The 14,483-nt window shown below is 38.6% G+C and overlaps 1 protein-coding gene across 1 annotated transcript; it reads left to right on the plus strand.

Annotated features, from left to right (window-relative positions):
• The first annotated feature begins 1,826 nt into the window (after positions 1-1,826).
• Positions 1,827-5,679, plus strand: LOC130994744 (tetraspanin-10-like). Its single transcript, XM_057919804.1, has 11 exons — positions 1,827-2,569; positions 3,389-3,501; positions 3,604-3,658; positions 3,759-3,814; positions 4,127-4,174; positions 4,393-4,441; positions 4,556-4,639; positions 4,726-4,793; positions 4,931-5,056; positions 5,156-5,231; positions 5,332-5,679. Exons 1-11 carry the CDS (start codon positions 2,510-2,512, stop codon positions 5,395-5,397), a joined length of 801 nt encoding a protein of 266 aa, XP_057775787.1. The 5' UTR covers positions 1,827-2,509; the 3' UTR covers positions 5,398-5,679.
• Positions 5,680-14,483: the final 8,804 nt, after the last annotated feature.

Here is a 14,483-nt window from a genome sequence, read left to right on the forward strand (position 1 = left end):
TTTTGTCCGTCGATCTTCCTCCCTCAATTTGTCCCTCTCAAGTCAGATGAAGGTATGGGGTAAGAAAGCCCTAATTTTTCCCCAAATCTGGAATGGTTACTGCCGAGGTTCTCCGGCCGTCTTCTTCCCCGTCAGCATCTCCCGTTGTTGTTCCTGATATTCCGGCGCCTGGAGTAAAGAAAGCCCTAACTCTTCTCATGCCGATTCAATTCGGCCGTCGCCGCCGCGGTTCTGAAAACTCAGGCGACGTTGCTGCCCCAAGGCCGACGCTGCTCCACCTGAAAACGCCGCCGCCGCCGCTTCCGCTCTGGTGGAGTTATCGAGTTCGAGTCACGCCGTTGCTGTTGTTCTCGGACTTCGCCGAGGCAGCAGGAGCTTGCCGTTGTTATCGCCGTTGCGGCTGGACTGAACAGGGCAGTCGACCTCTCCTCTTCTAGAAGCTAAGTCTTAATCTTACCCTGCTGTGAATTCTTGGTTACGCAATAGGCTTAAGCAAGATTGGATCTTTTGTGGTTTTGATGTTGCTGCGATTTTCTGAGTTCATATACTATTGATGTCGTTTCCTCTTCTTTAATTCTAATTTTAGCTTGTTGATCGAGTTTTGGGATTTTGATTTATTTTACGTTTTTCTACATCTTCTTGTGCGATTGTCTATGGTTTCTTTTGCTGTTTGTTATTAGATCTGTTGATGTTTGAGGGAGCTTTTAAGCCTTTAATGTTGGCTGTTGCTTAAGTAAGCTTTTTTGTTGGAGAATGAAACATTTATATTTTCAATCTCGTTACATTCCTATAATATATTCTGCATTTGGGATTGATGCTTCGGAAATGTCGAGTTGTTTGTTATCTTTTGCAATCTCGATACATATTGTAGTGGCATATGTTCAGTTGTGATGCTAGAAGATCTTTAATTGGCTGTTAGGAGCTTCGCTGAAGATTTAATGTTCTTAAATTCACAACGTAATTTTCTTGAATTCACAACTTAATGTTTTCAAATTCACAACTAGATCTATGAATTCACAACAAGCTCGATGAATTCACAACTTAATGTTCTTGAATTCACAACAAGCTCGATGAACTCACAACTTAATGTTCTTGAATTCACAACTAGCTCTATGAATTCATAACTTAATGTTTTCAAATTCACAACTAGATCTATGAATTCACACCAAGCTCGATGAATTCACAACTTAATGTTCTTGAATTCACAACTAGCTCGATGAACTCATAACTTAATATTCTTGAATTTACAACCAAATCTATAAATTCACAACCAAAATAAATTATAATTTTAATTGTGAATTCAAGTTTTAAAAACTTAAATTTACAACTACTTGAATTCACAAACAAAATAAATTCTGGTTGTGAATTAAATTCTGATTGTGAATTCGACTGATTGTGAATTCACAATCAACATAAATTTGGTTGTGAATTTAATTTTGGTTGTGAATTCGACTGGTTGTGAATTCACAACCAAAAAATTCTGGCTGTGAATTATATTTAGGTTGTGAATTCGCAACCAAAAAATTCTGGTTGTGAATTCAATTGTGAATTCATAACAGTGTGAATTCACAACCAAAAACTTTTGGTTGTGAATTCACACTGGTTGTGAATTACGGGATTTTTTAAAGGGTTGATGTAAAGTGGACATTTTTTTAATTTTTAATGTGAAGGGTATTTTGGTAACAGTGGACATTTTTTATGTTTTTTATTTTAGTGGACATTTTTTATCTTTACAATATGAAAGTGGCCATTTTAAAAATCCACTCTTAATTTATTTTAGACTATTAATTAAAAATAACTATTGAATTAATTTTTATTAAGTTATAAAAATAAATATGAAATTTAAATAAAATATGAATAAATATTTAGAGAATTAAAAATAGGTTCGTAATGATTTTGATAGATATTGTTAAAAGTATAAATAGAAAAAAAAAATACTAATGTATCTGCGATAATATCAACAAAAATTTGAAAACGGAGATTAACCACTGATAATGCTATGAATGGCTATTTACGGTGGTAACTAGTACCACTATTACTCCAACCAAGACAACACGATTACACGATGGTCAAAAAGCAGTCTTGACTTCCGACTAAAACCAGAAAACTAAGGATTAAAATTATTGCAAATGTTGTTCAAAAGAAAAAAATTATTGCAAATGACAGCACAGTTATGTAATCTCGAACAACTGCTCCATAATTTGGTCTTGTCGTGTCTGGAAGCTGGTAACTACCATGTGGCCATTTATTTCCTCTTCCCAAACTACCCCTGCTTTTCTTCCTCCACCGTCTCGGTAAAATTGATAAACAATGATGCAAATTTGCCCGTTGTCTTGGCTTTCCTTGTCCCCATCCTCTTTCTCTTGCTTCCACTCTGCAACCGCCATTACTCCCATTTCTAAACATATTTTTTTCCCTCTCGTTGCACGCGATTTTTGGTGCTTGCTAGTGTGTGTGTGTGGAGTTCTTGATATTGAGAGGAGGAAGTGAGAAAGGTAAGGAGTAAAAGATGAGCTCAGAGGCAGGAACGAGTACTTTTGTAATCCGATGGATCAACTTTCTCACAATGGTATCAGCCCTTTTCGTTTTCCTTCTTTACTTATTTCAATATTTGAGCTATTTTTCTTGTATTTTGAAGACCCTTTTTTTGTGGGCTTCTGATATTAATTTGTTTTGTCACTTTCTTAATCGCCCCATTTTTTAAAAATGGGTTCTTGTGATGCTTTAGTTTCTGCAGTGCTGGGAAATCTTGCCGCCTCATTTAATTTTAATTGCGTCATTATTGCTGTTGAAGTAGGAATATTTGTGTGTGTGTGTGTGTGTTGAATACGATGCTTCATTTGGTTAGTCTGCTTCTTTATGTTTTCCTTCAGAAGTTATTTCCACAATGCTGACTTCACAATTTTGGAAAATGTTAATAGGTAGATAATTTATAAGGTTTAATCGTAGTTTTGTGTCTTCAACTTTAGCAGTTTTCAAAAAATGTCCCAAGCTCACGTTTTTTCTTTTAAAACCCAAAATTTTGAAAAAAAAAATTGATTTACATTATACCCTGCAAACTCGGTGATGATGGAATGATGAGCCACCTCGTCGTTTCAATGCTTAGATAGAGAAAAGAGGTCCATGCATAATCCACCTTAGAATCTTGTGATTAATCATTTTGTCGCCGAATTCTGTAATGCGGGGTATAATTCAAACATTTTTCAAATGTGAGGGTTTTTAAAGTGAAAACATGAGTTGGTGATATTTTTTGAAAAATGCTAATAGTTGGTGACACAAACTATGATTAGCCCTAATTATATTGCACTAATGCCTGCTTTGCTATTGCTTTTTATTTTTATTTTTTTCAATTCATGAATATAAGCTCTTCTGTTCAATATGTTTATAGTTAGTAGCTGTGGGCATTGTTGGTTTTGGAGTGTGGATGAGCTCTCATCATGACAGTTGTAGGAAATCTCTTACACTCCCTGTTATAGGACTTGGTGCGGTTATCTTCGTAGTGTAAGCTTTCGTTGTTCGATAACTTGTCACTTCCTTTACTGGCTAGAAATCCGAAAACCTATCTTACTGGTTTGCCAATTAATGTATCGTACGTCTTTTCAGATCAATAGTTGGATTTTTGGGTGCATTGAAGAACAACTCAATCTTGTTGTGGATTGTATCCTTATCAGCTCCATTTTTGCCGTGTTTGGGCTAATGCTATTTCTTACATTCCTTCCTACTTATGATCGGTTCTTCCTTAGCGTGTTATTTTGCAGTACCTGATCTTGCTTTGCATCATACTGGTGGCAATTTTGCTCTTTACGGTATTAGCGTGAGTATCCTCAATGTGGAAATTTGCTGTAGTCTTTTCGATTTACTATTGTTATATCCAAGTAATAGGCCTTATAGAAATATCTTCCGCAATTTCTTTTCCAACCTTGTTTGAATTTTTCCTTTGTGTTATCTTATAGGATTTTAGATAGTGTTTCAAAATTTCAATCACCATATCCAAAGCAAATGGCTTCACTTTTTGCCTTATGATGCCAATCGAGATCCATGATAGCAACTACCGTTTTCTGTTTTCTTATGTTTTAAGAAGACACCATATTGTTTATGCTGAGGGTCGTTTATGCTGGTGCTGCAGGTTTATAATAACAAATAACGGCTCTGGTCATAACGTTGAGGGTCTCAGGTATGACAACTTACTTAGGTTTGCGTCTCTTTTTTCCTTCTCGTTATTGCACAATGCACACTATAGTGTCGTTCCCTACCCCCCTGCTCATATGTTTGCACCAGCTAGTGCTCGTATTAAACAAGAAAGTTTAATAAGCTTTCTTTGTCTCCTTCACATCATGTTGGTTTATCATCTCACTCAGTAGCAACTTAAGATGTCAATTCCTCTCGATTTAGGTATAAGGAGTATCAGCTTCAGGATTATAGTTCCTGGTTTCTGAAACAAGTAAGCTTCCATTTACACATGCATTGAAGCTTGGAAATCAGTATGATATATCCAATAACGAAGTAGAATCATTGAGAACAAATCACATTTTTCCACTTTCCACCTATGTTTCAGCTCAACAATTCTCATAACTGGGCGCAACTGAAGAGTTGTCTTGTCAAATCCGATGACTGCAATAACCTTTCCAAAAAATACAAGGTTCTCGTGTGATTTTGAACTTCCATCATGATTGCAAATTTATTTTTTTACGATAAAATTTCATATATCTGATCTGCATGTTGCAGACTCCCAAGCAATACAAATCTGCCAAATTGAGCCCCATTGAAGCTGGTTGCTGTCGACCACCATCTGAGTATGTTTTTTTTTTTTTTTTGTTCTTTCTGTCTTCTCTCTTTGTTTCTCCATTTAGTGTTTATAAATGACATCCACCTTTCCCTTCGTCAAGCTAATCTCCATCGGTGACGTGTTGGTATCATCTTTACGTAACAGGTGTGGTTACCCTGCTGTCAATGCCTCGTTCTACGACCTGAGCTTCCACCCAATAAGCTCCAATAAAGACTGCCAGCTCTACAAAAACTCCAAGGCTATCAAGTGCTATAATTGTGACTCCTGCAAGTATATATATACCTCTGAACATTTTTGTTCATATTCCTCTTTTTATGCGAATAAATTCTTATGTATGGGTCGTTTCATTGCATGTTACTAACAACCAAGGGCTGGAGTGGCACAGTACATGAAAATCGAGTGGAGGGTGGTCGCAATCTTCAATGTTATCCTCTTTGTGGTCCTGGTATAGCACATTTATTAATATAGAAGATATATTTGTTTTTTAATTATGATTTGTTCTCATTCCTTTTACTGTATTGTATTGTCTGCTCATGTCATTGCAGTCGACGATTTACTTTGTTGGTTGCTGCGCGAGGCGACATGCTGCCAGGAGCAGCTCTAAAGTGTGAGAGGACACAAAAAGTCCAGGCATTTTCTCAAGGCGAATTAACTTTCCCGACATCTCTCCTTAGCCATATCGTGGAATGTGGACGAAGATTGCTGATTCGCGAGGTATCATGGAAATCCAGGTTTAGACCCCGTCGAGTCCACATTCCTTAATTGTATTTGAGATTACAAAAATGCACTGAAATGAGTTGTGTATGTGTAGATGAAGCATTTCCAACTTTTGGTGCCACAATTTCAAATACATTCGTGGATTCATTGCTTGATACCACCTTCATTTTTCCACATTTTCTTGAAATCTTGGTATCATATATAACCTGATCAGCTAACAAAATATTCTTGAGGGATGAATGCTATACATGATCTCGGACGAGCCCATAATCATGGCGGCAATCAGGGCAGCACGGGTTTCTGGTGGCCATCCAGCAGTGGATGCACTCCTTATGATAGGCGTGGCCGCAGGTAGGTAGCATTACTAAACCCTCGCCTTGTTTGAACTCTTCCAAGCATATGTGGCAGTCAGTGAAGTGACACTTGGCATCATTCTGTGGAAAAATTATCTCTGGAAACGATTCTATTACTCGTATGTCAAGTTTCCTTGTTGCTCTTGTGCTGCTATATTCGTCGTGCTGTGCTGCTGCTTCTTCATTTCTGCGTCTGCATATTTTTCTTCTTAGGTAGACGAAAATGACAAAGGCCAGTGTCATTGTAGTGTAGCCTAGGATGAATATCAGAGCCCTCTTGTACCGTAGTTTAGCCTGTTTCTCCTCGTCTAGATCGCTCGCTTCGACGGGGTTTAGGAAGGGTAGAAGTAGCCAAAGGGATGGTAGATAAACCTGAATGATGGGGAACTACTTTTGTGAATAAAAACTGATTATTGTTTTTTTTAATTATTATTATTTAAATTATAGCTCGAGCTTTTACCTCGTAGTGACTTTTTAGCCTGAATATAAAATATTACAGATGTAGCTTGTATTTATTTATGTTGTTCACTTAATAGCCCGAGTCACAATTTTCGGACAAATGTCGTTGGCCAAAAATTTGGACTTTTGATATTAAGTGAACAAGGGGATAAGTACAAACTTTATTTTAAGTTTAGGCTAAAAAGTCATGAAGACAAAATTCCAGCTATAATTTAAGAATAACAATTTTTTTTGTTAATTATTTTGGGGTTGTCTGCTATAGCCTATATTATTAGCAGTTATGAGTTGAACTTGAGCCATGATATAAAAACGAATGTAAATTTTTTTTAAACGAAAATGAATGTAATTGTTGGATGCATGTATTACCAAGGCAATGACATAATCGTTGAATTCTCACATATATGTGTTTCTATCTTGTATTTTTGTACAGGAATGCTTTTAGATAGAGGCAATATCCTATATTAGCCAAAAGAGTATATTAATAGGAAATTATAGTCATATAAATAAAAGGGTTAATTGTACATAAATTATTAAACTTGCAACAAATTCTCAATTTGAACAAAAGTTTAAAATTTGTATCAAAATTACCTAACAATTATTTTTTTCTCGTTTTGCATACTCACCCAGTTTTTAAACCAAACTTTGTGTCTAAAATAACGTAGTTTTCATCCAACTATACAATACAACATTGGTTATAATTTTTCGTGCAATCATATTTATGTCATACTGAGCATATTTATGCCATGTTGCCATGTTGGAAAATAGACAAGTATGCAAAATGAGAAAAAAATAATAATCAAGTAATTTTAATATAGATTTTAAGATTTTAAAATTTGTATGCAAAATGAGAATTTATTGAAAGTTCAATATTTTATATATGTAATTAATCCTAGATAAAGATATAAAAATAGTAATCATTTTGGACTATTATGTTTTTACACATTTACACGAATTTTGATTACACGCATAATTCGTGTAAGTATATAAGAGTATAATAGTCTAAAATGATTACTCCCCTCCGTACCATGAAGCAAGACCAAGTTTCCTTTTTGGTCTGTCCCACGAAGCAAGAAGAGTTTCTAAAAGTAGCAAAAAATTTACTCTTTATTCACCTTTTCACATTTTCATCTTTTCACACTTAATACACAAAAAATCAATTTCTTAATTCTTGTGCTGAAAAGAACTTGGTCTTGATTCATGCGACGGATGGAGTATTATTTTTATATTTTTATCAAAAAGCTATAATTTCCTTTTATTATATGAAAATAGCTAAAATTAGATATTATCTATTTTAGATATATAAGGTTGCGCAATTTTGGAAATATATGTTTCTACCTTGTATTTGGAAATTTCTTTCATATGCCAAAATTGTAAACGCAAGATATTAAAAATTTCCAAAAAAGTCCCTTTGGACCGTTAATCTTTGACGGTTGTCATAAATGGGGCCGTTTGATTTGCAGTTTAGGATTGATTAGGATTAAAATTATCTTGAGAAATTAGTGTGGATTTATATTATTTCATGGGTGTTTGATATCATGGCTACTTAATCCTATATTGTGTTTGATATCCATAGGATTATGTTGGATTATATTATCTAATACCAAAACTATCCTCATATAATTTTAAAAATATCATGTGTGTCCACCATTACTTGGGCATTTGCATCGATATGCGTGAGGAAGGGTAGCAGAATTTTTATCCAACTTCGCAGTATTAAAGTTATCCGAGGGGAGGAGGCCGGATTATTAGTATGGGTTATTCCCACAAAATAGCATGTAGAAGTAGGATTAAGTAGGAGTTGACCACATTAATAGAACATGATATCAAACATCACACTAACCTGTATTAATTTAATTTATCCTACCTATAAACCCATATCACACAGGCCCTTAGTTAATATATATAGACTAGAATGATTCATAATTTCTACATTAGGGAGGTTCCTACCCTAACTCATCTATCTATTTAAAATAATGGATGAAATAAAGTCAAGTTCTAGTAGTGTGTAAATAATTATGAGTTGATTACAATTCTTTGATCTGTATAGATGGATAGTTGATAAGACTTAAAATAAAAATCATCATCCTTAAATATGACTTTTTTTTTTTTAGGGGAACGAGAGACGAATTTATTGATCACAATGACATGGAATATGGAAATGACCCACCACAAGAGCCGGAGGTTCATTCCAAACATGAAGTGAAGAAAACTCTCTCGCCATTTTCGCCAAACCATGGGCGATAACATTTTGATTACGACGAACATGCGTTAAACGAAAGCCAGAAAGAGACGATAGTTCTTCGCGGCAGAAAGTAGCAAGAATGCCAAACTCAGATATATTTCTACCGCCCGAAACAATCGCATCACATGCGCGCTTGCTATCCGAAACCACAACCCCTCTCGCAAAGCCCAGCCTCTTGATCCAGGAGAGAACCTCTTTGATGCCCAATAGCTCACCCTCCTCAACACTACATCTGCCCAAGATCTTCATAGAGACCCCAGTGATGAAATTTCCCCTATGATCACGGAAAACCATCCCAATCCCCATTGTGTTTTCATCGTCAAAGAAAGCCGCATCAACACCGCAGAGGATCTCACCCTCCTGCATGTCATGCCAACCCAAGCAAACTGGTGGCGATGGGGGAGCAGCTTCCTGCCTAACACGGAGGGTTCTGGCCAGTTCCCACTCTTTATGGCAACCCGCAGCTGCTTCAACGGAGCGCCCAGGATTCGGATAAATTCCTTTCCAAACAACCGTGTTACGATCCTTCCAAATCTGCCAGAGGACCATAGCAAAGAGGGATTTCTGAGCACCACTCGTCTCTTCTAAGATACAAAAGAGAGCTTGTACGAAGGAATCACTTCTAGCTGTAATTGAGTCGACGAGCGAGGAGAGATTACAAGCAATCCAACACGCTTCAGCAAACGGGCAGGCGAAAAACGTGTGGTAGAGATTCTCGAAACCACCACGGCAAGTCGCACACTCCCCCCCAACAGCTACGCCACGAGAAGAAAGATTATCTTTTGAGGGCAAGTTATTTTGCGCCGCGCGCCAGAGAAAATGGCGGACCTTAGGCGGAACTTCTGTCTTCCACAGATTGCGCCAATGACCATCAACGCGGTGGACATCATCGAGAGTGAGAGAGCTAGCTAACTTATAGGCAGACTTGACAGAGTAGCAGTCGTTGTCTGAAAAATGCCAAATGAGTTTATCCTGTTGCATCTGTGGCGACAAAGGGATACTGGTAATATCACGTAAGTCTTCAACATTCATCATCCCATGCAGCAGCTCCATGTTCCAAGTTCTAGAATCAGAGTTGAGAAGCTCATGGACTTTAATGCCTTCAAGAGAAGGCGGGCAATAAGAGGAAGTGCGAAAGTTGGGAGCCTTACGTAGCCAAGGATCCTCAAAAACCCGAACGCTATGACCATCTCCAATACGCCATCTGACACCTCTACGGACCAAATCTTGAGCCGAGCAAATGCTTCTCCAAGCAAAACTAGAGTTGCTGCCAACTTTAGCTTCCAAAAACCCACAAGAGCGGAAATATTTTGCTTTTAAGACCCGACAAACCAGAGCATCGGGGTCGTCAATGAGCCTCCAACAAGTTTTTCCAAGCATAGCAATATTAAGGAGCTGTAAGCTGCGAAAGCCAAGCCCCCATAATTGTTTATCGACGCAAAGTCTTTCCCACCGCATCCAGTTGATGCCTCGCTCACCACCACTCTTGTTATTCCACCAAAATTTATTCATCAATCTCTCCATATCATCAGTAAGGCTTGTAGGGAGGGCAAAGATGGCCATACAAAAGGACGGGATGGACTGGGCAACTCCCTTAATAAGTATTTCTTTACCCGCCTTAGAGAGTTTCTTCCCGTTCCAACCTTGGATTCGATCCCACATCCGATCGCGAAGATATTGAAAAATCTCACATTTCTTTCTTCCAATAAGGGAGGGAAGACCCAGATAACGTCCCGTATTCAACGGCGCGCTGACCCCTAGGATAGTGGAGACCGAAAGCCGAACCTCATCACTAACATTGCTGCTAAAGAAAATGCCAGATTTTTGAAAGTTTATAGCTTGGCCTGACCCGGCTTCATAATCACCCAACACCCTCTTGAGAATTCTGCATTCCTCAGTTGAAGCACGATAAAAAAAGATGCAATCGTCGGCGAACATCAAGTGTGAGATGGCAGGACCGCCACGCCCCATTTGAATCCCGTGGAGATTCCCACGGTCAGTTTCATGACGTATCATCGCTGAAAGCCCCTCCGCGCAGAGGATAAAGAGATAGGGGGATAGAGGATCTCCTTGTCGGAGCCCCCTTCCCGGCACAATAGGCCCCACCGGAGATCCATTGATAAGAACATCGTAGCTGACAGTACGAACGCATAAGTTCATCCATCCTCGCCACTTATCACAGAAACCCAGGCGCCGTAAGACCGCATCAAGGTAGCTCCAATCCACTCGATCATAAGCCTTGCTTATGTCGATTTTAAGAGCAAAAGTTCCGTATTTTCCTCTTGTTTTCCTCTTCATAGAGTGGATGGCTTCGAAGGCTATAAGAATATTATCTTGGATGTGACGACCTTCGACAAAAGCCGACTGAGCACGATCAATGAGATGAGGAAGAGCTCGTTTGAGTCGATTGCAGAGAACCTTTGAAATAATTTTATACAAAACGTTGCAAAGCGCTATAGGACGAAGCTCTTTCATAGTAGAAGGCGAAGCAACTTTAGGAATGAGAGATATCAAGGTGTGGTTGAGAAGAGGTGGGAACGATTCATTATCAAGCCACTGAATGCAACTTTGAAACACGTCTTTACCTATCAACTTCCAAAAGTGTTGATAGAACTTCGGATTGTATCCGTCCGGGCCCGGAGACTTATCAGGATGCATTTGGCTTATAGCAGTTTTGAACTCCTCGAGATGGAAAGCTTGGGTGAGAGTTTCATTCATATTATGATCCACGCATGGCATAAGACGATCAAGGGCACGATGGAAATCTGTCTGGGCATTAGAGTCATCAAATAACCTCTCAAAGTACAGTCGAGCAACATTCTTGATCTCATCACCATTAGATGTCCAACTGCCGTCCTCTCGTTGAAGACGATTAATCGTATTAACCTTTCGTCTAGCAGAAGCCATGGAATAGAAAAACTTGGTGTTACAGTCCCCATCTTTAAGCCAATGCTGCTTTGCCCTTTGTTTCCAATGAGATTCCTCACGGAGGAGAAGGGCAGCATACTCACGTCGAACATGTTGTAAATTGGTCATAGAAAAAGAGTCGCGCCGTCCCTGGAGAGAAGCAATAATATTCTGCAACCGAGCCTTATTTTGACGCTCATTCTTGTATAAGCTAGAAGACCATATTGATATAGAATCCGAAACCGCCGTGAGCCGTTCCAGAATATTGACTCCACGTAGGTTCGTCCAGCAGTCTCTAACGACACGTGGAAAGTCCGTGTCCAAGCACCATTTATTTTCGAACCGGAAACGTCGAGATATAGGAAGAGTCGGCATACACAGGCACTTCAAAATGAGAGGGCTATGATCGGACATTGGAGCAAGTGAAGAAGTAAGAGTGGCATTCGGGAAGAGAGCCTTCCAGCCGTTATTAACCATAGCTCTATCAAGTCTTTCTTCAACAAAGGTAGTAGCGTCCAAGCCTCTAGACCAAGTAAATTGATGGCCAATGAGTGGCAAGTCAGAGATACCACAATCAAGAGTGGTAGCACGAAATCCGGAAAATAACCAATTTGGGTGAGCTGCACCTCCTCTTTTTTCTCCAGGATCAAGAAGATCGTTGAAGTCTCCAACAATAACCCAAGGAAGATAGTTGTTTCCAGCCAAATGACGAAGGAGATTCCAGGAATCTCGACGTCGATGCCTTTCCGGGAAGCCATAGAATCCAGTAAGTCTCCAGACACCATTGCAATCCTTAACCTGCAAATCAATATGGTTTTTAGAGAAACCAAGAAGGGAGCAAGAATCAGAGTTTCTCCAAAGCATACAGACACCACCACTCCGCCCAGTTCTATCAACGGCGAAGCAACTTTCAAACTTTAAACGAACTCGAATATCTTCCATGCGCGCCCGATTAGCGAGGGTCTCACATAAGAAGATATAATTTGGCCTATGAACTCGCGTGAGTTCAAGAAGCGAAGGAATCGCGAGGGGTTGGCCGAGACCCCTGCAATTCCAGCTTAGGATATTCATTGCTTCCGGCCGGCTCCGAACCCGGAACCTGTCGATAATTGAAGTGAGTCATCTGAGCCATCCCCGGTGAAACCTGCGGGAAAAACGTCAGATGGAGATTTGGGATCCACACTCGTGGAGCATGTGCCGCGCCTACGTTTCCTCTCATCAATGCCAACGTGATTAGTATCATCAATCTGCATGGAATCTTTGTCATAATTGTGGCTAATATCTGTTAGAGCCAATCTCTGCGGAAAGGGTGGGATAGGATTCCGCAGATAAGGATGCTCATTATTAGTCAAAATCAAATCCCGATTTTCTTGCATATCAGTTACTGAGATCGGATCTGGCGACTCTTTCGAAACCCTAGCGTCAGCCGCCACCCCGCTAGGGTTTGCACTTGAGTCCTCCGTCCTTAGCCATTTGTCGCCGGCCAAGTTCAAGCTTCTCCGATCGGCTGCCTTCAGCCAAACACCCCACTCCCGTTCAGCAGTTGTCGATGCCGGATTAAACATAAGTTCGCAAAAATTTTCAAAATGCCCGAGACGTCCACAAAGAAAACAAAAGACGTTGAGTCGTTCATATTTAAAATTCACCACAAAAGAGGAGCCATCCTTATGTTTGAGGCGTTTAAATCTCTTGATTGGATCGGAGACACGAATACCAACCCGGATGCGCATATACTGTCTCCATACTCCAGAAGAATTCGTAGAATCATAATCCAAGAAAGTACCAATGAAGTTCCCTAACACACGTCCAACACCCTCCGTAAGAAATCCAGCCGGAAGGTCGTGAATTTGAACCCAAAATGGGAGAATGTCCAGAGGGACGCTAAGCGGAAATTCCCCCCGTTTCAATCTGTGGAGAATGAGCGGAAAGTTGCCAAACGCCCACGGTCCGCCCTCAAAAACCCGCTGCAGATCTATATCATGAAAGAATTGAAAAATAAATCGGCCCTGACCAATGTCTTTCATGAAGACTCCCTTTCCTGGTCTCCATATACTTGCTAGACGACTGCGCATAAGATTCAAGTTAATGGGTTGATCCGTGAGGAACCTTCCCACCAAACACAGTTCAACAGAGACGGTGGAGTCACCGGTAATAGAATCATCCAAAACCAATTCATCGTCTTCATTGGAAAGATTTAAACCAGCCATACGATCTTCCATAAGTGAAGAACAAAGGAAGAGAAAACAAGGATCTCAACAGAGGAGAAAAAACCACGGCTCTCAACAGAGGAGAGAAAAAAGGGATCTGTATCCTTAAATATGACTTATTTGCTACCTATCACTACTTTTCATTCATAACTTTTAAATAGTGTACCATATTCTAAATTATATAATTATATTATGATATAATGTTATTATTTTTAATAGATAAGCAAGAATATGTGTACCATATTCTAAATTATATAATTATATTATGATATAATGTTATTATTTTTAATAGATAAGCAAGAATATGGAAATTATAGCTTCAAGAAAAAGGTAGGATGATCAGTTTTGAATTTTTTTTTTTGTAAAGAAAAGAGATAGTAATTACTATTACAGCTGTCATTTATAGGGCTATTTAACGCAGCGATCTTTTTTATAAACTTCTTGTGAAATGACGGATTAACTCAAGAGTTTGAAGGTTTAAGTTTCCAAATAAGAATTTTTAACCTAAAAATTTCTAATCCACTGGCCCGAAAAGAATAAATTAAGAATTTTGATTTAAAAAAAAAGGTTACGGTCAAAAAATACACGAATTTTGAAAAAAATTGTAATTTTCATTTAAACTTTCAATTAAACAAAAAAAATCATGAATTTATATTTTTGTTGCAATCTATATATTATATAAAAGAGCAGTATAACGGCTACTTTTTCCCACCAAAATTTCTCTCTCCTTATTTTTCTTTTTTTATTTTGATTCTTTTATAAAAATCGTCAACTTTGATTAATAAAAAGATATTCAACATAGATGTTAAATT

The sequence above is a fragment of the Salvia miltiorrhiza genome, chromosome 7 (genome assembly GCF_028751815.1).
Source record: "Salvia miltiorrhiza cultivar Shanhuang (shh) chromosome 7, IMPLAD_Smil_shh, whole genome shotgun sequence".
NCBI lineage: Eukaryota > Viridiplantae > Streptophyta > Magnoliopsida > Lamiales > Lamiaceae > Salvia > Salvia miltiorrhiza.